The 23,709-nt window shown below is 43.0% G+C and overlaps 1 protein-coding gene across 2 annotated transcripts; it reads right to left on the reverse strand.

The window, feature by feature from the left end:
* Window positions 1-5,537: 5,537 nt before the first annotated feature.
* Gimap6 (GTPase, IMAP family member 6) lies at window positions 5,538-10,709 on the reverse strand. 2 transcript variants are annotated; one of them, XM_087207795.1, is made up of 4 exons: window positions 10,405-10,709; window positions 8,509-8,587; window positions 7,476-7,571; window positions 5,538-7,302 (listed from the first exon to the last, which is right to left on the reverse strand). In XM_087207795.1, exons 1-4 carry the CDS (start codon window positions 10,567-10,569, stop codon window positions 6,512-6,514), a joined length of 1,131 nt encoding a protein of 376 aa, XP_087063921.1. In that variant the 5' UTR covers window positions 10,570-10,709; the 3' UTR covers window positions 5,538-6,511. The 2 variants fall into 2 exon arrangements, with proteins under 2 accessions (XP_087063921.1, XP_004860586.1); XM_004860529.3 differs by lacking the exon at window positions 7,476-7,571.
* Between the last annotated feature and the right edge of the window lie 13,000 nt (window positions 10,710-23,709).

Raw genomic sequence — 23,709 nt, forward strand, 5'->3', positions numbered from 1 at the left:
CCACTGGCTTTGAGCTATCACTCTTCTGAACAAATAGTTTTCACCAGAAAAGTGGTCAGGCACAGAATAAACAACACTCAGAAAAACTGAGAAAGATGTCAAAGGAGCTTAATGAAGATCAAAGTAATTTGACTAAATAGTTACACATAGAATTTCTTAAATATTGAATGTCTTCTGGAAAATTTCTCAGGTGAAGTCTGTGGTCCATTACTCTTGGCTGAGCAGCATTTTAGAAAAGAGATTTGTTAATTTTTCAGGCCTAACATTGCAGGTTCTGTGTCCAGGGCTTGATATCATCTATTCAAGATTCAGGACTTAAATAACACCCACTAAAATGGAAGCAATTCCACTCACTTACTTGCAAAAAATACCTAGGAATAAATTCAACTGAGGAAGTGAAAAACTCCTACAATCAAAATTATAAAACACAAATGAAAGAAACTGAATAAAACACCGTAAAACATAGAGATCTCCAGAGATAATGAATTGAAAGAGTTAGTGTTGTTGAAATATCCATACTGCCAAAGCAGTTAACAGATTCAGTGCTATCCACATCAAAATACCATTTCATAGAATTAGAAAAAGAATCCTAAAGTCCATATGAAAGCAAAAAATACCCTGAATAACCAAAGCAGTCTTGAACAGAAAGAACAAAGCTGGAGGCATCACAATTCTTGATTTCAAGAAGTATTATAGGACCATAGTAACTGAAATAGTATAGTGCTGGCATAAAAACTGACACACAGATCAGTGGACCAGAAAAGAGATGCCAGAAAGAAACCATAGTATTTCTAGCCTACTGATTTTTGCTAAAAGCACCAAAAGCATACATTAGAGAAAGGGCAGCCTCTTCAACAAATAGTGAGGAGAAAACTGGATATCCACATGCAGAAGGTTAAAACCTGACCCCTTTATCTCACCATGTAAAAATCAAATCCAAGCTCGACATGTAAGACCTGAAATTGTAATACTACTGGAAGAGAACATAGAGGAAACATTTCAAGACATTCACATAAACAACCATTTTTTTGGATATAAGCCCCAAAGCACAGAAAACAAGAGCAAAACTGGACAAATGACATTACATCAGATTAGAAAACTTCTGCACAGTGGAAAAAGCAATCACCAAAGTGAATATACATAACATATAAGGAACTCTAGACACTTAACCAAAAAAAAAAAGTAGTGCAAATTTTAAAAATGAAGAAATGAAATGAATAGATACTTCTCAAAAGAAGACATACAAATGGCTAACCAATATATGAAAAAGGCTTAATATTCTTAGCCATCAGAGAAATAGAAGTGAAAACTACAATGAGATATCTTCTGATGACTACTATAAGAAACAAAATATAATAAATGATACTATGTGGAGAAAAATGAATTCTTGTGTACCTTTGGTGTTAATATAAGTTGATGCAACTATTTTGGAGAAAAATAATGGAGGTTCCTCACAAAACAAAAAGGAGAAGACCACAAGATCCAGCAATCTTATTTCTTGACATATATTAAAAGGAAATGAAATCAGCATACCAAAGAGACATTTATATGCCCTTGTTTATTGGAGGCACTATTCACAATAAGTAGAAGACAGAATCAACTTAGGTGCCCATCAACAGATGAATGGATGGGCTGGGGATTTAGCTCCATGATTCTGCCACCTGCCTCACAAGCGAAAAGTCCCAAGTTCGATCCCCGGTACAAACAAACAAACAAATAGATGAATGGATAAAAACTGTGGTATTTTACATAATTACATATTATTCAGCCATAAAGAAGAATGGAATCCTGTCATTTGCAGAAGAATAGTTGAAATGGAGGCCATTAGGTTAAGTGAAACAAGCTAGATCCAAGAAGACAAGTACTTCATGTTTCCTCTAACATGTGGAAGTTATTTTTTCAAAGTCAAATGGAATGTAAATAGAGACTATTAGAATTTGGGCAGTAGGGGAGAGTGTGGATAAAGGGAGATTGGATTTGGTCAGTACACACATTGAAGTGACACACTGACCCCCATTAATATGAACAATTAGCTCATAATAATAAAAAATTTAAGAAACAATAACAAGAAGATAAGATATTGTTCTGAGTACCTTTTTCTCTTTCTCCCATTTCAAAGACTTCCCACATATATTTTTCCCTACAGAGTCCATTGGTGACCACATGTGGTCAAAACATGCCTCCTACATTCTCAGTGGAATTTTGGAATCAGGCTGTCTTGAGTTCTAGTTCCTAATGAACCACATACCAACTAAGTCCAGAGGAAAATGATGATGAAAAGCAATGTTCAGAATGCATTTTTAAATGATATCAGGAAGCCATTAATGGACTAGCATCTATGCATGTGTCAGGTTGCTTCTGGGAAAAGTGAACCCTTAGGCTAGGCAGGAGACAGCTATAGAGGAAGGCTGACTTTGAACTGACCTGCAAAACCATTCACATATTGTATTGGAAATTGCACCTGAGTGATGGCCACATTGTTCCTAATCAATTGTGGGTTCTTTTGCTCAATACAGATAGAAATCAGGAATTGGCAAAGTGCAGCTTTACCAGTTGCTCTGAGGTTTGAGCACCAAGGGCCCTCAGCCCTTAGTGTTACACTCTGGGCCTACAGGCTTCCAGTCAACAACATCTACACCACAAACTGTAATGTTTGGTGCTGCCAGTCAACATTGCCTGATGTTGGTCACTGCCACTGCCAGCTACTTCTGGTCAATGCTGGATATTGTCAGTTGACTCAGTCAATTGCTGGACTTCATCACTAATTTTTGATGGCTGCTACCTCTGTAGCTCTTCAGGGCTAACAGCCACCACTTTTTGTACCTCTTTTTTAAAACAATTACTCTATCTGCTCTATACAGGATGACCCTTGAATAGAGCTCACACTACCTAAGTAAATATACAAGACCATTAGAACAAGGGTTTATTTAAATGGAGTCTATGGTACACCACAGGGGAGTCAGTACACTAGAGCATGCCTTCCTAAACCAACCTGAGAAGTGTGAGAGGAGAGTTGCATATATAGCTTATATTGCAGCTGCGGGCCTGTGATTGGTCCAAATTGGAGCCTGTTAATTGTTTTAAATTGATCTAAGCCTACTGAGTGGTGCAAATTAAATTTTTCTGCTTAGTTCCAATTCAAGCCTGCTCCAGACATCTCCTGGAGCATGTGTAGAGCATCCAGGATAGTCTCAGCTGTCATGCAAGCAGTGCAGTAAAACATCAGGAAACATGACTGTTTCATTGACAGCTGTTGTGGCTCCTGAGAATGGTGGGGGGAAAAAATCCCAGAAAATCTGCAGCAGGGCTAGCTGTGTTTATCACAGCTTAATGGAGTTTGAGTTGTTCAGGTATTAGTAATGGGCTCAGATGCCTCCCTGATCTTTGCCATTAATTAGGATTGATTACCCCATGGTTCTTCAGAGAGCCAGAGGCAGTGTCTGAAGTGACAGGAGGGCAGGGGCACTGCAGCTATTGCTGAGCTGTCAGAGTGGCCTGGAGCTTGGCCACAAAATAACCTGGGAAGAAAAGGGGCAAGCTGTCCCAGTCCACCCTCAGGGGACAAACAGGTAACCGAAGGGGAGATGCATGACTGCTATTGGGGCGCATCACATCTGCCTCTGGCTGTCACAGTAAAAAGAGAAGAGGGAAATGCTTCTTCTCTTTCTCAAAATGACTAATCACCTTTACACGAAGGGCCAAGCAGGGCCAGATGCTGATGTGAGGCCCAGTGTTAGAGTAGTTTCTCTGCACCAATCAATTTTCTTCTCATATGACTTACATAATTTCCTTTGTCCTCAGCTTCTCCTTCCTTTTCCAACTCAACTCAGAGAATCTGAGTGTCTCCAGAGGTCTCATTCAGAACTGTCTGAATCTACATTTTCCTGAATTGCAGTCCTCACACTCCAAGAGAAATTCTTCTGATTTTACAATTTTTGAACTTGAACAGATCAGCACCTTGAAGTATTTTTCAGCTCTCTCAAACTTAATACATAACTATAAGACAATTCCAACTAAATACCAGTAGGGTACTTTTTCAGGAGTCAGTCAAATGCTTTTAATTTTCACATAGAAAAGTAAATGCCTGAGAATAATAAAGAAGATATAAACATATAGACCGAAGAAGAACTTTGTTGACCATGATAGTCAAAACTACTATCAGTATATCAATATTTTTTATCATCTAGGAGTAGAAAAGGAAAAAATGTGAACAGAATTGAAAATGTTGACATGTCTTAGGAAGCGTGAGAATGGAATAAATGATAAATGTTGCACATTCAGTTCAGCAGGTGAGGGGTCACTTATTTAATACACTTATTTAGCACAAATACTATCTTAAGCATAGACCAAAATGAGTGTCTGTCCTGCTTTGAGACACTTTTCTATATCTTTCAGTAAAAAATATGCTTATGCTTTCTAAGGAAGCTGCATGTCTCAGGAAGATGGGTAACATGGGCTTTGGAAAGGAAGGCCGTATGTCCACTGTCCAATGGCAGATGTCTCACCAGCAGATAAACCACCAGGTGAACCTGTGGCTGTGTCCTTCAATTTCTGATAGTTCTCAGCACCATCATCATGACCTCCACTTCCCTCTCTCCCCAGGGACAGCAGCTAGAGTCCTTCTGCCACACAAAATAGAAACAGAGAAGAGGAAGATATCAGAAGGCTTTTCCCATTTCCTCCCATTAGCTTCCCATCAGTGGGTCAAACTCCCCAGGAGCATCTTGAACCTGCAAGATGTTGAGGTGCAACTGAGGCATGTCATCTGCTCAGGCACTCAGAGAGCTCAAGGCTAGACCCAACATCCTGCTCCCTTCTTGACCTTTCTAGCATTGCTTCCTATAAACACCGTCTATAGGACCAACCTTCCACAGAGACACATTTGTCACAGTTCTCTCATAAACAAGGCAGATAGTCCCACTGGAATTTAAGGCATTCAACTGCTTCCATTGTGGACCTCCCTTTCTTTTCTGTCTCCCTCCATTCTCCATTGCCACCTTGCTGGGAATCCATTTACATATGCAGACACTTACCTCATCCACACTCCCCACTATCAAAGGGGAAGGGAAAAGTGCAGGTAAGTGCGAAGCAGGTGAGACTAGTTTTACTTTCTAATGCTAGAGCTCAGATCTAACAAAAGGTCATGAGCTCCAAGGAAAAAAGAGACGGGACACTTATAGCCTTCCCAGTCTAAGTCTACCTTAGGAAGGGTGCTGGTGTCTTCTGTCCAAGCCCACCTGGCACCTCCAGGATCCTCCATATCCTTTAGCCAGGGGTAAGGGCCACTGTCTGGCCCAGGGATGACTTTCTGGATACCCAACCACAACTTCACTCATCATTCTGAATGCTCGGAAGTTCCCATGGGACTTATTAGTTATGATTCCAGAGAAAGAACTGCTTTTTGCCTGCTTCTCTATTCCTGCTCATTCTTCTCCCTAGCCCAGTATCCATCCATCCCCATGCATCAGAGACACTGCAGTCACCATCTGACCAGGATTCTTTTGCTCATTTCAAGGTAGAAATCACAAAGAGGCAAGTAACGTTGACCAAATGCAGCTTTATTCAGGGCTTATGCTGAACCACAAGTGTGATAGTGCATAGGTAAGTTGCAGACTGGCTCCCTTTGGAGGTGTCATACACAGTTTATAGTCCCCGGTTTCTCTCCTGCATGGGTGCAGTTGACATTTGTTGCACATGACTCACAATTTGTGCACATGCCCTGTCTTCAGTCTTAGCACCAAGGTTTGGCCTCGACACAGTAGTCTTCTCATGTACATTGGGTCTGTCTCAGCTCACAAAAAATGCCACTCACTACTGTCATCCCAGGAAGGCCATATCCAGTGAGAATTAGCCATTCTGCACATGCCAAGGTTGCAGGAAAGTCTCTTACAAGTATTTAAAAAAATGTTGGTACTGGCAGGCTAGGTATCTTAGAGGATATAACCTATTAAAATAGCTCACATGAAGGAAGTAACTCTCATCAGAGGGGTCTGGGCCTCCCTATTCTGGCTGATTGCCATGTGCTACCCATCACATACAGCAGGTACTTTCACAGCCATCATGCCCACTCCCTTTATGGGTGAGAATAAAGCCCAAGAGATGTGAAGCCATCTGGTCAGTGGCTTACATGAACTTGCATCAACATTGACTGACTGATGGCCAGGCAGTTGCAGGTGTTACAGGGAAGAAAGTGGTACGCCTGCCCTCAGGAAGCTTTGGTTCTATGAGAGCATAGAGACAAACCCCAAGAAATGTAATGCTGGTGAGATAGAAGGTCACATATGAGGACAGCAGACTGTTGGGGTACAGTGGAAGGAGAGCCCAGTGCTCTGGAAGAAGCAATGAAGAGCTGGTATATGAGCCAGGCACCCGAATTGAGGGCCCCACCCCTCTGCCACACCCCTCTGACCTGGGGCCCTGGGCAGTGCTCCAGGAGTATGAACGAAGCCAGCAATGAGGTCTGGATATGGAGATGCAGGGGCTGAGTGATCTCCTGCTCACGTGCAGGGACTCAGATAGACATCCTCCCCAGGATGCACTTGTAAGTCTTCTCAGATTCCTCCTGGATTTGGGACAAGACTTCCAGCCAAGACTCCTTGCTCAGCACCTCCTCGGAATCTTGCTCCTGGGTCATCCGTCTTTCCCAGACTTCTTGGCACAGAACCTTCTGCTGGGAGTATTGGTAAGCCCTGTTGCTGTAACAGTGACCTTCATTTTCCCACTGGATCCATTCAATCTTATTCATGAGGTCCTGCAGCTGGGCCTCCTTCTCCACTCCCTTCGCCCTGTTGTTGAAGCCACAGTGGCGCCGCTCACACAGCACATCCAGCTTGGCAAGGCTTTGGTTGTCAGTCTCTCGCATGTATTTATCCAAGTGTTCACCGGCCAGATCTTCTTTCCGGGTGAACACTAGGATGGTGTAAGCCAGGACCCCCACTCCAAAGATCTCCTGGAGACGCCTGACAGCCTGTTGATCCTGTTCTGTAAAGCGGCCCAGCTGTGTCACCAGAAGCACTGCGTGAGGCCCTGGGGAGGAGAAGGCTATGGCTTGGCAGATCTCAGCCGCTACTTCCGGCTGGACCTGAGAGGACAGAATATCTGGGGTGTCAATCACCTCAAGTTCCTTCCCATACCACTCTCGCCTCCCTTTCTGGAAGGCCACGGTCACTGGTTTAGCACTGAGTTTAGACTCAAATACTTCCCTGCCAAGGATGGTGTTTCCTGTTGCACTTTTCCCACTTCCTGTTTTCCCCACCAGAATGAGCCTTAGTCTCCTTGGGATGAGTTCTTTCTCTGTCAGACCTGGAAACATAAAACAAAGCAGAGGGAACTGGGGTTAGAACCCAATCCACTCCATTTATCAGAAGCTATGCTCCTGGGTGTGCTCCATTACCTTAGGGGCTCCGTTACCCTGAGACCTGCCATGGGTTAACATTCTCATCTACATCCTTGAAAGTGGGGCTGAGCAGTCTTACCCAGAGGAATATCAGAGCCATCACTGAGAGAGGGGACTTGGAGATGCCAAACAGACTCTGGAAACCTAATGCCAAAAGTTTTAGATATGTCTGTAGCTGGAGGGCAGATGCCAAGATCCAGAGCACATAAAGAAATGACAAAGAATAGTTAGTTTCCAAATCTGGTTCCCACTGAAGACATTCATGGGTCCACACAATGCTAAGCCTCCCAAAGCGGGGTGGGCACTTGTCTTTTCTTAACCTCCTTAGCACTGACCAGTTTTGCTGCTACTTTCTGCTGCCCTTGGCTGGCTGACCCTCTTCCCAATTCTGAAAGAATGACATTGGTTCCCTCCAGTCTTTCCAAGGGAGGGAAAGGCATTTGAGTGAATGGGTGGGAATTTAGAGGAAGTATGGATGGTCAGATACTCATTCCAGCTGGCTTAGTCAATACACATCTGGGGAAAGACAGTAACTCCCATCAGAGCAGCTACAGCCAGATTCTACCCTTGGACTTAAAAGCCAAATACATCATCTGAGTTCTAGTTTTTAAATTAATATTTAATCTCGGTTACTGTAAGAAGAGGTAAAATTGTGTTTATCACATTGGTAATTTTTCTATGTAGTAGATTAATATGTCCTTTTCCCAATTGCCCAGGTCCTTAAGGTTCATAAAGTATAAAAATAATTCATATTAAATACATAAAAAATCACAAATAATTTTCTGTGAACAATAAAATGGGTAGGTTTCCAGCATTCCTAAATTATGTCTCCTACCCAGGGACTGCTGGCTTCCAACCTTGTGTCAAGACTGGTTGTTTTCATCACACCCACTGCTACATAGAACATCCTTCTCAAGGAGAAAACCCAGAGTCTGAAGACCTCTTATCAGGGGTCTTTCTCCTTATTTTTGGTGGAGGTGGCTAAATCTCTTCAACAGAAGCCTTCAGCTGCCTCTCCAAGCATTCCATGTGTGGAGCATGCCCCTCCTGCACACGAGCTGTCCTCACTGACACTGCTTTCCAGTGCCCTTCTGCTAGGGAAGTAGTTTTACCTCCTGACAGCTCTTTTGTAGGGCTCCAGAGAGGCAGGCTTGGGGAAATCTCTGAAATCAGTACATATTCTTCTTCCACCTAGAGAAAACAATAATGAATTTTACTGATTTTCCAAATGAGTTTTACTGTGCACTTTACCTTTTACCATTCTCTTGTGAGGGGGAAGATTTTACACTGGGTTAAGGTCAAGGGAGACTGAGTGAGAAGAGGGTAGAAGAGATCTAAGACACTCTCTGCTAGCTTTCGAGACCCGGACCCACTCCCACTGTGGTCTCCATCTTGAGTATAAGTAATTGCACAGGGAAAGGAACTGCTGGGCTGGAACTGATGAATGAATAGACAGAGTCTGGAGGAGGAAGGGGAGAAGCAGACACAGAATCTGGTGGGATCCTGAACCTGTTTCCCATAGTGTGCTTAGAAGGCATGAGTAGAAAATTGTGGGAGGGTCCTGCTCTGGGTGTTAGAGCCAGAAAGAGCCATCCAGGCTTGATCTTTGGAGAAGGTTTGGGAGTGAGGAGTGGAAGAACCAGGAGCTGCTGTTGTGAATAAGATAACAGCCACGGGGACCTTCAGAGCCAGACACCTCAGCACTTAGTGAGACACAGCCATCACTTAGGATGCTCACACTCCTTGGGCCATGATGTCCCTTTGGGGTGAATGTTGGAACTGGAAGATGCCCTGAAGGTCTCTTTCCATACAAGGTCCCGAAATATTCATAGCATTTTTAGAGCAACTCTTGGGTTCTTTGCACATTAGGGGCACATCACCCCTAGCCAGGACCACTTATCACCCATTTGATAAGAGAGCAATGTATGCCCTTGCTTCATGGACTAACAGAGTTCTCTATTTCAACAGCTCACAGTGCTGTATCTACTTGATTTTTTTCTGCAGAACTGGGGAGAAAACTACCCAGCCCATGAGTGCTTTTTCAGAATGTGTAGCCATTCTTAGGCAGATTACAGAAGTCCAGGTAAAGGCTCTGGGGGATGGAGATTCCAATGCCAGGGAATCTCAACAGACGTGGTTTCTCATCACCACAGCATTGTTGTATGTTCATTCTGCTCTGTTCACCTGACAAATCACTCTATCCTCCCAAATCTCAGGAATTGGCCATGGAGGAGGCTACTGTGGCTTTAATAGGCCAGGCTGGGAATGAAGAAACCCCAAAATTTGTTGACTTTCCAGAAAGAGAGAGGAAGCAGACCAGGTGGACAGCCTCACACAAACTCACTCAGCTGCAGGCTGGTAAAAAAAAGTGTTCCACCTGCCAAGTGGGCTTCAGTGAACGGAGTGGGGTGGGATGGTGGGGAGGTCCCACTGCCTTCTATGCCTGTGCATAGCAGGCTGCAAACCTGCACTGGGCCCTGGCACAGCCTAGAATGGGTCTTCATCCTAGGAGCCTTGCTGCCCCACCCTAGGCCCCACCTGGAACAGCACCACACACATACTTTGTAGATTTTTCTTTTTCTCCAACTCAGAAGACAGAGCTGATATTATCACCTTTGTTATGTTACCCAGGAAAAGAAAGCAAAACTAACAGAAGGGTGTTGCCAAACCTTAAGCAGTTCATGGCAAGGCACAAAATTCTCCAGACTTCCTAGTCACAGGTCTTTTTATCACACCACAACACACACACAAACAGAAATACACATATACAATACACATGCACCACTCACACATACTTGTTGGCACCTTAACATATAGAAACGTACATATAACCATATATACACACACTAACATATACAAACAATGAATACATCTACACAAACAGCACTCACACACCACACACATATAAACACACTCAAAAGTGGTGCACACACCATTCATACACATACATTAAACACACATTCACGTAAATACAGCACATGCACAAGCACACACACAAGTGGACTTACCAGCTGACAGGCCAGCAGGCAAGAGGAACAGCCACATTTCTTGTCTTGCTGAGCCACACAGTCCTGCCAGTTCCCTGTCTCTTCGTTTGGGGACAACACATAGTGGTCTCCTTGAGGGAGTGAATGGCAAAGCCACTGGAAAGCTTCTGAGACGTATGAAATCATGGGGCTAAGGCCAATGCTCGCTTGTATTTTTCAGCAAATTGTGATCTGAGCTCAGGAACTGTTCTTGAAACAACAGAGTCTGCTATGAGGCAGAAACAGAAAGTAGGCATCAACACAGGAAATCAGGCGTTTGCACTTGTCGCCTGAAGAACAGAAAGAAATTAAATACCAGTGTTGGGGTTATTTTTATCTTGCTCCTGATCACTAGGCTCAGAGGCTTAACAAGCACCAGGTGTCTCAGAAAAACTTGTGCCCAGGACACAAACTATTGATCTCTCCTTTCTGATTCTTGTCCTCTTCCCAGGGAACCCTACAGATTCACCACTAGGTAAATGTCTCTTTTTCCCCCCCTAATCCTTCCTTCCTTGAAATATTTTCTCTCAGGACAAGGCCTTATACTTATTCTTTTAAGAGCATAAATCCCTGGTAAGAATTTTAATTGTTGTATTGTCTGAAGTGTGTGTTCTAACAAGAAAAAGCAAAAGTGTCTGTAAACTGTACGATTACAGAGGACAAAGGTAATGAGGAGGGACGTTTCAGAGACAGAGTAAACTTTAGGAAGAAACCTTAGGGTTCTCAAAAAATACATTTTCTAGGATCTCCACAACTCTGACCACCCTCGTTAAAAGGCAGCCTTTGTAAGAAAGGACTAATAACATCTCAGCAGGGATGATAATACAGTTACTATGTGATTTTAAAATGCTAAAATCCCCCCAAAATCTTACTCAGTGTAATAAAGTGGTTCTCATTTTCTTTTACTCAGTTTTGATTGATCTCCAAGGAACATTTACTACAATAGTTACCTAGTGTAGAAATCTAATGTTCTAGTTTAAATTGTTCTGTAAATGCTTTAACGTTATCACTTCTTCGGAATCATGTGTTACCATTCCTCCCCTTGTCTGAGTAATGAAAATACTGTTGCTTCACCCATTGAAACAAATCACCTATCATCAATTTCAGTAGTTGCCATTTCCACAAACTGATCTTGGAGTTGCCCAGACCTGCCGCAGAACAGGCCCGAAGTCAGCCTAGTGTTTAGCCACAAAGATTTTTCAGCATACATGGATCTAATCTGATTGAGACAGAATGTAAATCTGACATTAGATTTTTTTTTTCAGCTTCGCTTTCCGTGATTTCTTTGCCAGAGGAAGTTTCACAATTATTGATTGTGAACTCAAATATGGAAATTCCAGGTACTGAAATCAAGATGATTTTACTCCAGAGAGGGTTTGCATATATTTTTATTAAGAACGAAGAAGAAGGTGTTAGTGCTACTGAACTGAGACCACAACAGCCCCATTCTGGGATCTCTGGCTTCATCAACAAAGAGGTCAAAATGTACGCCCCAGGGAGGACAGCTGAATCTTCATTTGTCTTTGGGTCATGGAGCTTTTCCTTGAAGTTAGAGCTCACAGTTATCATTTTGGTTTAAATTGCATTTGTTTTTATTGATACTACTTCTTGTGTTTTGCCTACACAGTGTTATCCTTCACTTTCTACAAGCCAAGTAATGTTGTTTTGTTGAGGAAGGGCCTCTTTGTGCAAATCTCTTAAACAGGGCACATCAACACAGAATGTGGTAAACAGTCTTTCTCATGTCTCACTTCTTAAACCACATGCCTTGAGCAGAACCCAGGCACCTGGCCCCAACCTAACTGCAAGGAGGCTGGGATGCAAGAGGAGTACATGGGTGCTTGGTGGACACTGATGGCCTTGGATATCAACTCTGAGGTGATTTGGGAAGAAAAAGTTAGTCACAGTTACAAATAGCTGGGAAAAAATTACACATAGTGTTATGGCTTGTATCTAGATGTCCCCCCGCCCCAAAGCCTCGTGTGGTCCTAGGAGGGATTTTTTCAGAGGTGGCTGAATCAAGAGTATGTGAAGCTGGAATTGGCTCATGGTGCAATGCTAGGATCGAGGGCACTATGATTAAGGGTGTGAGTGCTACCTGCCCGAAGTAGCCTGGATAAGATATAAGGGATAGAAAGAGCTGTGGTCATCCCTTGTTGCTTTGCTACCTTCTGCCCACCATGAACTCTTTTTTCTCTGCAATGCCTGTTTGCCATCCACCCTGCCTTGGAGCCAGCCAATTATGGACTAAAACTTCTACAAACTGTGAGCTAAATAAAGCTTTCCTCCTTTAACTTTGGATGTCAGGTATTTTGTCTCAGTAAGGAAAAAAGTAGCTAAGACACATATTTTCCAAAATTATCATGATTGTGAAAGTAATAACTAACACTTACATAGTACTTCTTGTAACCAGGCTCTGCTTTAAGAGCTTTATATATGTTAACTCGTTTAATTGTCATAGCAATCATTAAAGTGGGAAGTATTCTGTCTTCAGTTTTTACAGATGAGAAAATAGAGACAGAGGGAAGTTAAGCATCTTGATGGTTAATTAACATGCCAACCTGCCCAGGGTATGGCATCCAGCAGTTCAGTCAAATACTAGCCTGGAAAGTACTATGAAGTTATTGTTTAGCAGCAGTTAACATTTAAGTTGGTGCACTTTGAGTAAAGCAGATTGTTACATGGAGCAGACTTAAAGATAGGCAGCAAGGGAAAACAGAAGCCTAGGATGCATGCTGAGCTAGTGCCACAGGGCTCAAGAAATCTGCGTGGAATGGATGGAGCTAGGAATGTGTGTGCCACATTTGCACTCCAGTAAGGGACCCCTCCCCCCCAAAAAGCAGAAAACCTTGGGATTCACACGCCTCCAGTAACCCAGCATTGAAAGACATCCTGGTTCTAGAAAGGGACCTAAATAAAGCCTGCATTTTTCCCATCAGTTCCCTCTTGTTTTCAAAGATTGCCTTCCTAGAACATTCTAAAGTTATTCTTGATAACTACACGTGACAAAAGGTGAAACTGGGTACATCCAAGGCCACACAGAGAATTCTTCTGCAGGGGCTCCACATGTACATCTTCCCTGCACCTCAGGGACATGACTGACATCAATGGAACCCTTTTTAGAGGCACTAAAGGAGCTATTATGTTACTCATCAAGAAAGAGGCCTGGGAAGCTGGTATAGGGATCTCATGGTGTGGCTTTGAGTGTTTGAAGTGGCAGAAGTATAGACAGTTACCAGTTAGGAGGTCTCTGCAGAAGAGGAAGGAGTGCCCATATGTACTGTTTGGGTGCCAAAGCATTTCCATTTTCTACTTTCACTCCCTCTTTTATTTCCAGCCTCCTGTGCCAACAGAATATGGATGAAAGTATAGAGTCTATGATCCTAAAATTGACCCTGACCACAATCCACACCTCCCAGGATTTGTATTTGGGGCAGACAGCAGCAGTAGCTGGATGAGGCTCAGTCAGTGGAAGGCTATGCTGTGGAGCCTTGCCGCCTCCAGCCCCCCACCATGGCCCCTCCACACAAGCACCCATTGTGCCAGCATGGGCAGGGCCCCTGTCTTATCTTGGCAGCTAGTTCACTCATTTTGTCCTTGTGGGTTAGTTTGGTGCCTCTTCTATAACCGACATTCAATGGTGGGAGTTAGCACAAGATTCGAAGGTCTTCACCCTTCATGTCCCACTATGTTCCTGTTATAGTTTGTTTTCCTTGCTATAACTGAATATCACAGTCTAGGAAATTTATGAAGAATATAGATTTATTTATCCCATTGTTCTGGAGGCTGGGACCTCCAAGGTCATGGTGAAGGCATCCAGTAAGGGCCTTCTTGTGGCTTTATAACAGAGCAGAGGCCATCACATGGTGAGACAGCAAGTGCACTAACTTAGAACTCCCTCTTTTGATAAAGCCACTAGTGCCTTTGTGGGTCTCCACCCTCTTGACCTTATCTAATCTGGATTGCCACCTCCACATACCATTAACATATGAATTTGAGGATTAAGTTTTCAACACATGAACTTTTGGATGACACACTCAAACCTTAGCAGCTACCTGCCTGCTGCAACACCAGTTCTACTTGTCCTCTGTTTTATTTTCTATATGCTGGCCTTGTTAGACTTCCCTAACTTAAATGTTTCATCCCATCTCTTCTGTTCATTAATAATGTGAAGAACTGGTACCAAAATGTTTCTCAGAAAAGGTATCCATGAATAAAAAGATCTCGATAAACATTTTATGTGGAAGTGGGACCCTGAGAACATTGGCCAACATAGTCTAGGTGCATTTTTTACTTTCTCACTGCTGGAACATAATATCTGACATCCACAAGTTGAAGGAGGAAAGGTTTACTTTAACTCACAGTTTGAAGAGGTTTCACTTCATAGTCAGCTGGCTCCAAGGCAGGGTATCATTACAGAGAAGAAACAGTCCATGGCATGGCAGGCAGGAAGGCACCAAGTAGCAAGCAGCAGCAGCCTGCCTTCCATCTTTCCCTTTTATTCTATTCCAGTTACAAGCCTAATGGCATCTACAAGGGTACAGAGGAAAGGTTGAAAAATCATGCAGAGACCTTGAGAAAAAATCAACACTGATGAATTAGAAAAAGAAATTGCAATTATAGAAATGGAGTACACACAGAAGCACAAAAGGTGTATGCAGGAAAGAGAGGAAAAAGAAAACCAATTAAAAATAAAAATCAATTAAATAAAATCAATTAGTTGGAGGAAAATAAGAAATAAAAGGGAAAAAGTAGGAAAGAAATGTAAGTACCCAAATTACTAACTGAGCTAGGAATTTCCTGTCAGAAATATGACACTCTTCTTCATTTTGATGAGCATCTCTTCACTTCCCTGCTTATCATTCTCCCTGTTTTTTCCTCTCCACTAATAAACTTAAGAAATTGCTGTGTTTGGGAAGTTCTTTGATGTACCCAGCAAAAAAAGTGGGTATTTACTCTCCTGTGTCCCCTGCCTGGTCAGACCTGACTCAACAACCCACAGCCAGCCACAAGCATTGGTGGCCCTCTGATATGGACAGTTAAAGGGATGTCCTATGGAATCTATTTAGGATACTTTTCATGCCAAACTTATGCCCTGTCTGCATCAGAAACTTTGATTATTTCCAAGAATCACAAGTTGATCTGACATGAAATTTCATTTTTCTAAAGTATTCCAATCTGGTGGTTATCATAAACAGATAAGCTACACCAGGAAGCCATAAAATACAGAGAATGGTTTTCTATAGGGCTCCTAACTCCCAAGACAATGCCACTATTACAATTGCTGGTACACTGTGAACAGGGTAAGTGCATTAAAATGAGCACTGTGCTCTGGGGGCAGCGTGAGTGAAAGTGATAACTTGACAGCTTCTTAACATTAAAGTCATTTTTGATTGTGGATGTAGAGTCTGTTGCCTGTCTGCTACATTAGTCCTGTTTATAATAGGATTGTATTGATAGAAAAAGTTTCATGGTATCAAATAAACAAAGGATACAATTTGAGGCACAGCAAGAAAGCATTTCTTTCCCCAGAAATAATAGTACCTTTGCTTTCTGTGATGCCTGAAATTTTATAAGCATATTCATTATAAGAACCGCAAACTAATTGACTCTGATAGAAAATGAAACATAAATTTTCCCTGGATCCTTTTCATGTTGCAGTGAGCAGTTTATATAAATGAACAGACGAAATAAAGGTCATTTATGAGAATAAGTAGCAGGGAAAAAACCAAGCATGCAAATGTGCTACAGTTTACGGGAGGGACAGGATGGGGTGGGGCATGGGTTTATTAACAGAGGTGAACAATCTGACCTCTCAGGTGTTTTAAGATGGCATCCTCCCCATAGCCTTTCCTGGTCAGCTCCAGTGCAGGATGGAGAGGGAGGAAGGAAGGAAGGGAAGGTTGAAATCTGAGATTCCTAGCATCCCTGTCACTTACTTGATGAGCTACCACCCCTCTTTGCAGCTTCCTCCTCTTCTGTAATATGGAGCTGGCTGCCTGACGTCCTTCTATGCCACTACCTTAGCTCTGAATTCTGTCCCATTCATTTAGGGCCTTCGAATGCATTACTTTTATTCTTTCCTTATGTCTTGAGGGTGGGTAAATCTTATCCCTCCAACCAGATAGGGGTCATTTCTGGTCAACACTCTTGCCCAGAGCTGAACACAAGAAGGTGCACCTGGAAAAACTCCACTGTGGGAAGACAGAAATGGGATTCAGTAGGAAGGGGTGGAGTGGGAAGGACTCATCCCACCTGTAACTATGCAGGCCCTTTTGTATATGACTGTTACAGGGAACAGCATGCTCAACTCCCTGTTTCTGTCTTTGACACCATGGCCTCAGTTTCCTCTATGAGACACGAACTCACTGACAGAGGGCAAGAATTGGTAGTGAGAAGTGCTGGTCTTCAGTGATGACCATCATCTTCAGGCTACCCTGACTCTCTCCTTTCTCCTGTCCCTGGTTAATCATCTTTCACTTTGTCTCCCTCAGGTTCTCCATACCCAGGTTCCTCTGACTGAGAGCCCAGACCTCAGGTCAGCCTCTACCTTCCAGAACCACCACACTCACAGACAGGTGACCTTAGGTTCTATCCCCTTTCCCTTTGAGAACCAGGATAAAAGGGAGCTTGTGAGCTCTGGGCAATAGTGGGTGGGAGACATGCCATTTATGTCAGAAAGAAAACACAGGAAGTAAAACGAAAGGTTAAACTGGGTTCTAGAAAGTTCTCAGGGAGCTGTTCCTGGACACAGGACTAAAGGTAGGAGTTCGCAGCAAAAACCTTGGGAGAGAGTCTACACTACACCATCCCCTGAAAAATGGTGTGGTTTTCCATAAAACATGCATAATTTAATGATGCACAAATCTGATTGCTTTGGTGGGAATCACCACCTTGCAGAGGATGATTATGGTGGTAATGAATGTCAACAACGTCATCATTGGCTTTATCATCCTCAGGTTTTGTCCTTGTGTGGCTTACATTTTTGAGAGTTTTATCGCCATGAATTGTTCTTCCAAGATCCTCTTGATAAAAATAAATACTAAAATTTGTTTAAGATATTGGGAAACAGGTAATAAGGACGTATGAGGGATGATCACAATATATGGTGAATGTTTAAATTTTAAAATTTATTACAGTAAAAGACATCTTTGTGAACCCCCTGCACATTCTTCCTCTCACTTGGAACACATATATACCATTGTTCTGAAGCAGTTCTGTATTATATCAAGTGTGATTAAAAAACAAATACAGTGAATGCTGCTGCCAGATGCCATGCAATGGAAAGGCAAGCTTAGAAAAACATGACAGTGTGTTTCCATACACCTTATTCAATGGATCTGGTACCATGTGACTCCTGGCTCTTCCCTGAAGTCAAAATGATCATGAAAGGTAGATGTTTTAATCCATTCAGGACATCAAGGCAGCCATGACAGCACAACTGAAGACATTCATGAAAGAGGACTTCCAGAACTGCTTCAGAAAGTGGCAAGAAGGGTGGGAGAAGTATGTTTGAAGTGAGGGAGAGGATTTTAAGGTGGCAGTAATGTCAAAGTGTCTTTTACTATACTAAATTTTTAAAAATTTAAGCACTCACTGTATTTTTTGTTCATAACTTATACTACACTCATACACTTAGTTATGGAGTTGGCATGTTTTCCTTAATTATCCAGAAAAAGTTTCTAAGACTACTGGAGGTATGTGTGAAATAACTATGTAGACAATGGTGAATGAAATCAATAAAAGTCACTAGAAGACACTGGCAATTGTGCAGATTGAAGAAAGTCACTGTCTGATGAGATGCAAAGCAGAAAATGAGTGATACATGTTACAGGTTGCTGATTTCTTCACCATGAAGGGAAATCTACATAAAATGTGCAGTAATAGCAGCTGGTATCTGCAGCAGGAAAAGACTGGTGTTGAACAGGAACTTCTTAAAGTTTGGTGTTTTTAACCACAAGGCTTGATAAATTTTTTAAAAATTAATTTTATTGGTACATTTAAGATATACAATATAATGATGTTCATCATTGGAAATTTGCACCTTTACATAATCCACCTTGGTTCTTATTTTTCCCCATTCCCCTGCCCTCCCTTCAACCCCTCCACCCCTCCCTATTTACAAAGACTTTGTTTCCATTTTTACTTTTTTTCATAGGCTTGATTAATTTAAGTAGGTGTAGGAAAGTAAGTAATGGAAGCCAATGTAAATTCCTGTTTTACCAGTTTATAATTCTGATTTCAGTCTAATAGCCAGTCATCTACAGTAGTAGGACAATACAGGATCATTCATTCAGGATTTCAGAGCCAAATTTTACTATTCAACCCCAAAAGTAGTTCCTCTAGGAATCTGCTCTATGCTTTCATTTCTAATCCTCAGACATTACCCATTTGGGGTTTTATTAATGCAGACTCCACACAGCTCATAGCTAAGCACACATGAAATGATTTACTGACATGCTGGGCATGGTTAAGGGAGAGAGGAAGGGACTAGAAAGCGAGTGTGTGTGTGTGTGTGGGGGGTCAGCTTGGGTCTGTGCCACCAGGAAGGGAAGGACACAATCTCCACACTTGCCCTGAGCCACAGCTGAAGGCCTTGTGCTTGGGCAAGTCTTGATCCGAAGGGTGGAGGGGACTGCAGTGAGATGCTGACTGGGGTAACTGTCCTGCAGCCCACCTGCCTGTCAGACACCAGGGATGTCTGTAACCTTTTGTGAATGCAGTCTTCTGGTCTTCCAGGGGTATTTGCTTACTTTTGCCCATATTTTCAGTATCTGCTCTGTTTCTCTGTGTGTCACTTCATGAAGATCTCCTGAGATATGAAAAGGACAATTAATAATTTTTAAAAGGTAGTAAAACACTGGAATAAACACACACACACACACACACACACACACACACACACACACACCCTAAGAAAACTCTTTTTCCAGATACTCAGCCAGCAGCAATCACTCAGACTCCTGACTGGCAGATACCAGTCCAATCTCCTAACGTGAACACCTGATGGTAGAACTATGCTCACCTATGTAACACGCTTAGCTACAACTGAACATCAGCTCATTCTAGCCCACACAAAGCCCATTTCCCCTCTTTTTACCTTGGATCTATTTGTCCAGTGAGTGCTATCAAAGTGTTTGTAGGATCTATTTTTGGCTCTTTAGCTGTTACAGTTACTCTGTCACTGGCTGCTTTCTAGCTGATGGCCCATGGTCCCCAGAGAGCATCACTGTTCCACTAGCCCAAGCCTCCTGTGGACACATGATTAGCTGAGCCCAGCAAAGTGCACACAAAAATTACTGAGTAAATGATGTTGATCACATTCCCTCTCTCTCTCTCTCTCTCCACGCACACACACACCAGATAGACAGACAAAGTATAGTTTATAAATAGGTCTGTGAGAGCAGTTTTTGTTGAGAAGGGCCAGTTTTACCATAACACTCTAAGGGAACTGTGTATATCAGAATTAAGAATGTAGCTCTGAAGCTAAGTCCTTTCATGCCCCTTCCTAAATCCATCTACTTACATTTGTAATAGTCCATCCACATAGCTCCTAGAAAGCCCACATTTCCCTGCATTCTGAGCAGTTGACTGCTGTGTTGTGAAATGCGCAAGTGGGCACCAGACATTGGGCCTCCATCCTCCAAGTGCCCACTGCCAGCCTGCAAACATCAGGGCATCTCAGAGAAGGCCCAGCCAAGTTCCCTGATGTGCCACATGCAGGGTCAGTGTGGTCTGAGACAGAATGTCCTGCGGCCCAGCTAAGAGCAAAGGCTTCTGCTTCAGAAACATCCCCTCTGTCTCCTCCACTTGCACCACACAAACTAGTGCACTGATACATTTTCATGGAATGTGTAACTTGAATTTATTTGCTATTTTTTAAAGATAGGATCTTGCTAGGTTGCCTATGGTGGCCTCAAATTCACCATTCTCCTGTCTCCACCCCCTTTGTAGCTATATATTACAAGTATGGACTTCCACACCTGGCTTGTTTCCACTCTTTTTTTTTTTTTTTGGTACCGGGGATCAAACTTGGGCCCTTGCACTTTCGAGGCAGGCGGCAGAACCACTGAGCTAAATCCCAGGCCCTGTTTGCACTCTTAATATGTTCTTATATAGCACCCAGTCAGAAATTTTACAATAACACATTGTTCCATCTGTACAATCCAGTTTCATTCCTCTCTGCAAGGTCTGATGATTAGTCACCTTAATTCTCACTTGCTCTGAGATGTAATATGGTCCCAGGGTCCAGGGATTGGAATGTGCTCATCTTTGGGGGACCATCTTATGCTTGGACCAGTCTTAAGTACATCAGCAGCCAGAGGGTTTTCTCATTGGGATTCTTCAGAGCAGGAACCAAACCCTTTTTAGCTGGTATTTCTGACCTGAAACTCTCTGGGATGCTCCAAGAGACATCTCTCATCTCCAGCAATTCTGGGCTCCTGTTGGTGCAGATATTCTACCCAACACATTCTCTCTCTCTCTCTCCCTCCCTCCCTCCCTCTCTCTCTCTCTCTCTTTCCCCATCTCTCTGTCTCTCCCTTCCAGACATTTGGTGAAATCTCTAGACACCACTGCCTGCTTCTCATTGTAGCAGTGGTGTTATAACCTATTTGCCTCATTAATCTTAATTAACTAGGAGTGTTTATAGAAGAGAGAAAAGCTAAGTACAGCCTTTTTGCTATCTTGAGTATATCCCCAATCTTCTCTTAATTACATTCTTGTCTTAATAATACCTAAAGAGAACAGGAGACATGGTTTTGTATGTTTATATTCATGCAGAGTCATTGTGGATATCCATAATTTTGGAATAATTTTAAGCGAATTTCAAGTTGTCATTACTTCACAATATGCAGTAAGCCTAAAAAATAAAAGTGACAGCAGTTTAAGCTTTTAGAACTCAGTTATCTGATCCTCAAGCAGGGCTTGGCTCTGAGGGGTCGGAAGTGTTCCCAGTAGTTCTGTTCTGAATGAGGTCCTACTGTGGAGTTGCACATCCACAGAGAAAGTCTCTGTCCACCCTTAGCCATCACCAGTCTGAGGAGGGGTCTGCAGAGGAGCCTGGGCCACTTTAGTGAGATCTCCATGGTGAGCTCCATCCTTGACCCAGCCTGTCCCCCTGGATGACCCACCCTGAGCACTACATATGGAGGGGACAGTGGCCTCTGACTCTCCTGTGGGGTAACTACAACTTTATGTCATGGGTTAGAAAAGGGTGGAGGAAGATACTCAGGAAATGGCTGTGGGGGCAGGTAGCTTTTGCACCTACAGGAAGCGGACAGCAAACAATCTTGTTCTAATTTGAGACAGTTCTGGGAAATGGGCTGACAGCACTTGCAAACCACTGACTTCCTGGGTCACATTGAGATGCACAGAAAAAAAACCCCACAAAATTTCTAACAAAGTGGTAAAAACTGCTCAAAGTGATAGCCGACAAGAGTAAGGAAAAGATGTGAAGTTACAAAACAAAGGGAGAAGTGAAGGTGCTAGAAGCATGGGGCAGACCCCATGTGAAGCCTGGGGGTAGGAACATCTTAGATTCATCTCTCCTTTTTTCCCTGTCCAGGCTGTGCTGGGCACCTCTGCTCCCTGCGTGACATGGAAGACTAGGTATGAAGGCAGGGTCTGTGACAGGTTGGAGTATGGTTTGTGGAGATGGAAAAGGGACTCGGCTCACCAGGAAGACAGGGCTGAGCACTCGAGTCTCACAGCAAAACCTGCTTCATGCCCAGAGGAGGACAAAGCTGTCTTAATGACCCATCAGTCTCCAACTCATCACTTCTGTGATAAATCTTGGGATGCAAAACCCCAGGACTACATGCTGGTTCCTTTCTTTTTACCAAATAGCTTTATTGACATATAATTCACATACATAAAATTTACCCTCTTAAAGTATTCTGAAATTCAGTGCACACAGGACTGTTTCTGATACTCCTCCCCTGACAGTGCTCCTCACCCCAGCAACCCAACATAAGCCTTGTCCCTCGCATGGGCTGGTCACTGCCTCTGGTCTCCATTAGGCATCTTTAATCCTCAGAAGCAGTCCGGTAGAGCTCCAAGTGTATTCAACCAGCTCTCTGAGAACTGAGTCAGTGTTGCTGGGTTAGTGGGTTTGCCTGTGTAATGGCTAAGCAGGGATTTTATGCTCACCTGGGTATGGCCAGAAATATTGGAGGACTTTCCATGAATAAGGAAGAAGTGACCTTCCATCATATCCATAATCTTCATTTTAACCATAAAACAAGTGAACCTCAGAGGCTTTATGTGTCTTGGACAAAGGCACAAAATGCAATGGCAGCATTAAGCCCACAACCTGACCTCTGCCCTGGGCTGCTCTTTCCACTCTGCTGTGCACTAATGGCAGGCAAAGTGCTAAGGTGCTAATACAGAAGTGCAGTGCTGATGGGCTCACAGTGAGAAACCAGAGTCACCATGCTAACACCATACTAATAACACAGTCATAATGATGATATCACTCAAGATTGGTAAGAACTGATGCTTTTGCGAGAAGGGATGGAGATGATTTTAGGGGCAGCTCCCTACTAGTATTAATGAAGTACAATGAGGGGTAATGGATTTGACATGCACCCCTTTGTTAATATTAGAATAATCTTCTTGGTAGAAATCTGAATTCCTTACATTTTGCATGCCAACCTATGTGGATGGTCCCAAGGTCTATAACAAGTTTGTGCCATGGCCTGGTGTGCTTGGACCCTGTCTGTAGGGGTCTTTGAGTGTCTGGTGGCTGAACTCTAGGAACACAGGACACCCTGAACAGAGGATATCCTAGGACTTTCCTCTCAAAGGTTTTTGATGGAGCTTACTCTTTTCCACCCTTTAGCCTACAATGACATCTTTCCTATTGTCCTGAGGCAAAGTACTTAGCTTCTTTTAATCCTAATTTTTAGCAACGTGTCCTCTGTGGCCCTAACTTTACTTTGTGCTGCTGCACTTCCTATCTGTCCAAGCTGCACATTTTTCACATCTTTCAGCTCTGCTCTTTGCTCTTGATCCTCATCATAGATCTAAGAGCAGGCAGCAGTACCCATACCTCAGCATGAACATTGGGCTGCCTTGAAATTTCCTTCACCAGATTGATTACTACATTACCTTTAAATTCAGATTTGCCAGAATGAAACATGCATGGCCTCTAGTCCAATTTTCAAAAGTATCCTCATTTCTAATTGAAATCTCATGAGCCTGACTTTTACTGTCCACATTCTTAGTAGCATTTTGGTCTTCTGAGCTTTGGTCAGTACCATCCATCAAGCAGCATCCACAACATTC

This window comes from Heterocephalus glaber, unplaced genomic scaffold (assembly GCF_053883595.1).
Source record: "Heterocephalus glaber isolate CG9 unplaced genomic scaffold, H.glaber_assembly_v1.0 deba00000818, whole genome shotgun sequence".
In the NCBI taxonomy this organism is placed as follows: Eukaryota; Metazoa; Chordata; class Mammalia; order Rodentia; family Bathyergidae; genus Heterocephalus; species Heterocephalus glaber.

Excerpts from the sequence above, each read along its gene's own strand:
- Gimap6 (XM_087207795.1), bottom strand. The coding sequence starts at position 10,569 with ATGATTTCATACGTCTCAGAAGCTTTCCAGTGGCTTTGCCATTCACTC. Across the intron at positions 8,588-10,404 it reads GCCTGCTGGCCTGTCAGCTG|GTGGAAGAAGAATATGTACT; the intron begins GTAAGTCCACTT and ends TGTTTTCTCTAG. Across the intron at positions 7,303-7,475 it reads TGGCTCTGATATTCCTCTGG|GTCTGACAGAGAAAGAACTC; the intron begins GTAAGACTGCTC and ends TTATGTTTCCAG.